Source organism: Lepidothrix coronata, unplaced genomic scaffold (genome assembly GCF_001604755.1).
Source record: "Lepidothrix coronata isolate B3197 unplaced genomic scaffold, Lepidothrix_coronata-1.0 Scaffold413, whole genome shotgun sequence".
In the NCBI taxonomy this organism is placed as follows: domain Eukaryota; kingdom Metazoa; phylum Chordata; class Aves; order Passeriformes; family Pipridae; genus Lepidothrix; species Lepidothrix coronata.
This window is the reverse complement of record NW_016690593.1, coordinates 44,152-46,839: the sequence shown is the minus strand read 5'-3', so window position 1 is coordinate 46,839 and position 2,688 is coordinate 44,152. Positions and strand designations below refer to the sequence as shown.

At 73.5% G+C, this 2,688-nt stretch overlaps 1 protein-coding gene across 1 annotated transcript in view; it reads left to right on the top strand.

Annotated features, from left to right (window-relative positions):
* The window catches only part of GPR61 (G protein-coupled receptor 61), a 3,584-nt gene extending 972 nt beyond the window's left edge, over positions 1–2,612 (top strand). The window contains exon 2 of the mRNA XM_017839436.1: positions 917–2,612. Within this exon, the coding sequence (XP_017694925.1) occupies positions 1,029–2,612 (1,584 nt within the window). The 5' untranslated portion in view covers positions 917–1,028. The remainder of the gene's footprint in view (positions 1–916) is intronic.
* The last annotated feature ends 76 nt before the right edge of the window (positions 2,613–2,688 follow it).

Here is a 2,688-nt window from a genome sequence, read left to right as displayed (position 1 = left end):
GGGGGGGGGGGGGGGGGGGGGGGTGGTGGGGGGGGCCGGGGGTGGGGGGGGCGGGGGGGGGTTCACGGCTGAGCTGAGACCCCCCCCGGAGGTCTCCACGGCCCCCCAAGGCCTCCCCCCTGCTCCCCGACAGCTCCACCTTCCCCCAGCTCAGCTGTGACCCCCCCCGGGCTCTCAGGGTGGGCTGAACCCCCCTCAGCACTCGGCCCCCCCCCCAGGGTCTCCACCAGCCCCCCCTGACAGCCCCAGGTCCCCGGGGGCTGCAGATGGGGGTCCAGCTCAGTTCTTGGGGGTCCCCCCCAGGGTTGTGTCACCCCTCTGTGAGACCCGTCTTTCTCTCACCCCCTCTGAGGTCTCCCCCTCCCACCAGGTCCCCGGGGCTGTGGGTGGGGGGATCACAACTGAGCTGAGACCCCCCCCGTAGCTCTCAGGGGTCCCCCAGGGTCTCCCCCCCGCTCCCCGACAGCTCCACTTTCCCCCAGCTCAGCTGTGACCCCCCCATAGATCTCAAGGGTCCCCCAAAGCTCCCCCCATGCCTGGAGCTGTGGGTGGGGGGTCACAACTGAGCTGAGCCCCCACCATGGCTCTAAGGGGTCGGCTGTGACCCCCCCGGGCTGTCAGGGGTCTCCCCAGGGTTGTGTCCCCCCCCCGGACACCTCCACCTCCCCCAGGTACCCGGGGGCTGCAGTTGGGGGGTCTCAGCTCAGCTCTCAGGGATCCCCCAGGGTCTCCCTCAGTCCCCCCCCACAGACAGCTCCACCTTCCCCCCAGCTCAGCTGTGACCCTCCCATGGCTCTCAGGGGTCCCCCCAGGGTCCCCAAAGGCCCCCGGGGGCTGTAGTTGGGGGGTCTCAGCTCAGCTATCAGGGGCCCCCCCGGGCTCTCCCCCCTCCTCTGACCGCTCCCCCTCCCCCCAGGTCCCCCCCTCTGCGAGGACTCCCCAGATGAGCGTGACCGGGGGGCACCTTTGGGTGCTCTGAGCAGACCCCCCCCAGCGATGTGAGCCCCCCGTGCGATGCCCAGCGCAGGATGGAGCCCTCCCTGCCCTCCCCGTGGGGCTGGAACGGCTCCCGAGGAGGGGGGGCCCGGCCCCCCAACAACGGCAGCGCCGAGGGCAAGGCCAAGGACGGCGGGGGGGCCGCGCGGGCCGTGGGGCTGCTCTTCATGGTGCTGCTCGACCTGACGGCGCTGGTGGGCAACGCGGCCGTGGTGGGGGTCATCGCCCGCACCCCCGCGCTGCGCAAGTTCGTCTTCGTGCTCCACCTGTGCCTCGTGGACCTGGTGGCCGCGCTGACGCTGATGCCGCTGGAGATGCTGGTGGGCTCGGCGCTGGGGGGCTCGCCGGGGCTCTGCCGCGTCTACCTGTTCCTGCTGGTGTGCCTGAGCTCCGTGTGCATCCTCTCCATCTCCACGCTCAGCCTGGAGCGCTACTACTCGGTGGTGCACCCGCTGCGCTACGAGGCGCACATGACGCCCACGCTGGTGGCCGGGGTGCTGGCGGCCGTGTGGCTCAAGGCCGTGGCCACCTCGGTGGTGCCGGTGCTGGGCTGGCTGTCCCCCCCCGAGCGTCCCCCCGCGCCGGGCTGCTCGCTGCAGTGGAGCCCCGGCGCGCCCTGCGTGGTGTTCGTGGCGTTCCTCGCCGCCTTCTACTTCGCGCTGCCGCTGCTCGTCATCGTGCTCACCTACTGCGCCATGTTCCGCGTGGCCCGCGTGGCCGCCGCCCAGCGCGGCCCCCTCCCCACCTGGCTGGAGACCCCCCCCCCGGCCCGCCGGCGCTCGGCCTCACTCAGCAGCCGCTCGCCGATGGTGACCCCCCCGTGCCCGGGGGGAGCCCCCCGCAGCACCCCGCACAGGACGCCGGGCGCGGGGGGGGGCAAGGCGGCCGCGGTGCCGCTGGCCGTGGGGGGCCAGTTCCTGCTCTGCTGGTTGCCCTTCTTCTCCTTCCAGCTCTACGCGGCGCTGGGGGGGGCGCGGGGGGGCGGCGCGGCCGAGACCGTGGTGACCTGGCTGGGGTTCTGCTGCTTCACGTCCAACCCGTTCTTCTACGGCTGCCTCAACCGGCAGATCCGCGCCGAGCTGGGCCGGCTCGTGGCGACCCTCCTCAAGCAGCCCCCCGAGGAGGGGCTGCGCCTGCCCAGCCGCGAGGGCTCCATCCAGGAGAACTTCCTGCAGTTCCTGCAGAGCACGGGCAGACCCCCCGAGCCCCCCCCGGGCACCCCCAGACGGGACCTGCCCCCCTCCACGGGCACCCCCAGACGGGACATGCCCCCGCCGGGAACCCCAAAACGGGACCGGGCCCCCACCCCAGACGGCCCCAAAGGGGACCTGCCCCCCCCGGGCACCCCAAAACGGGACCTGCCCCCCCCGTCCCTGTCACCCCTGTGGGGGGTCGGGGGTCCCAAACGGGACCTGCCCTCCCCGTCCCTGTCACCCCTCTGGGGGAGCGGGGGTCCCTCGGCCGTCCCCAAACGGGACGCGTCCCCCCCTTTCCCCCCCGTGGATTTTCGCATCCCGGGGCAGGTGGGGGAGGACGGGGGGGAAGGGGGGGAGTGGGGAGGGGGCGATGGGGCGTGGGTGAATCCCCCCGGGGGGTCGGGCAGGGCGGGGCTGTAGCGTTTTTGGGGGGTTTGTCGCGGGTAAATGTGGCTGTGAGGGGAGAGGTGGTCCCGGTCACTCGCTGGGGGGGGGG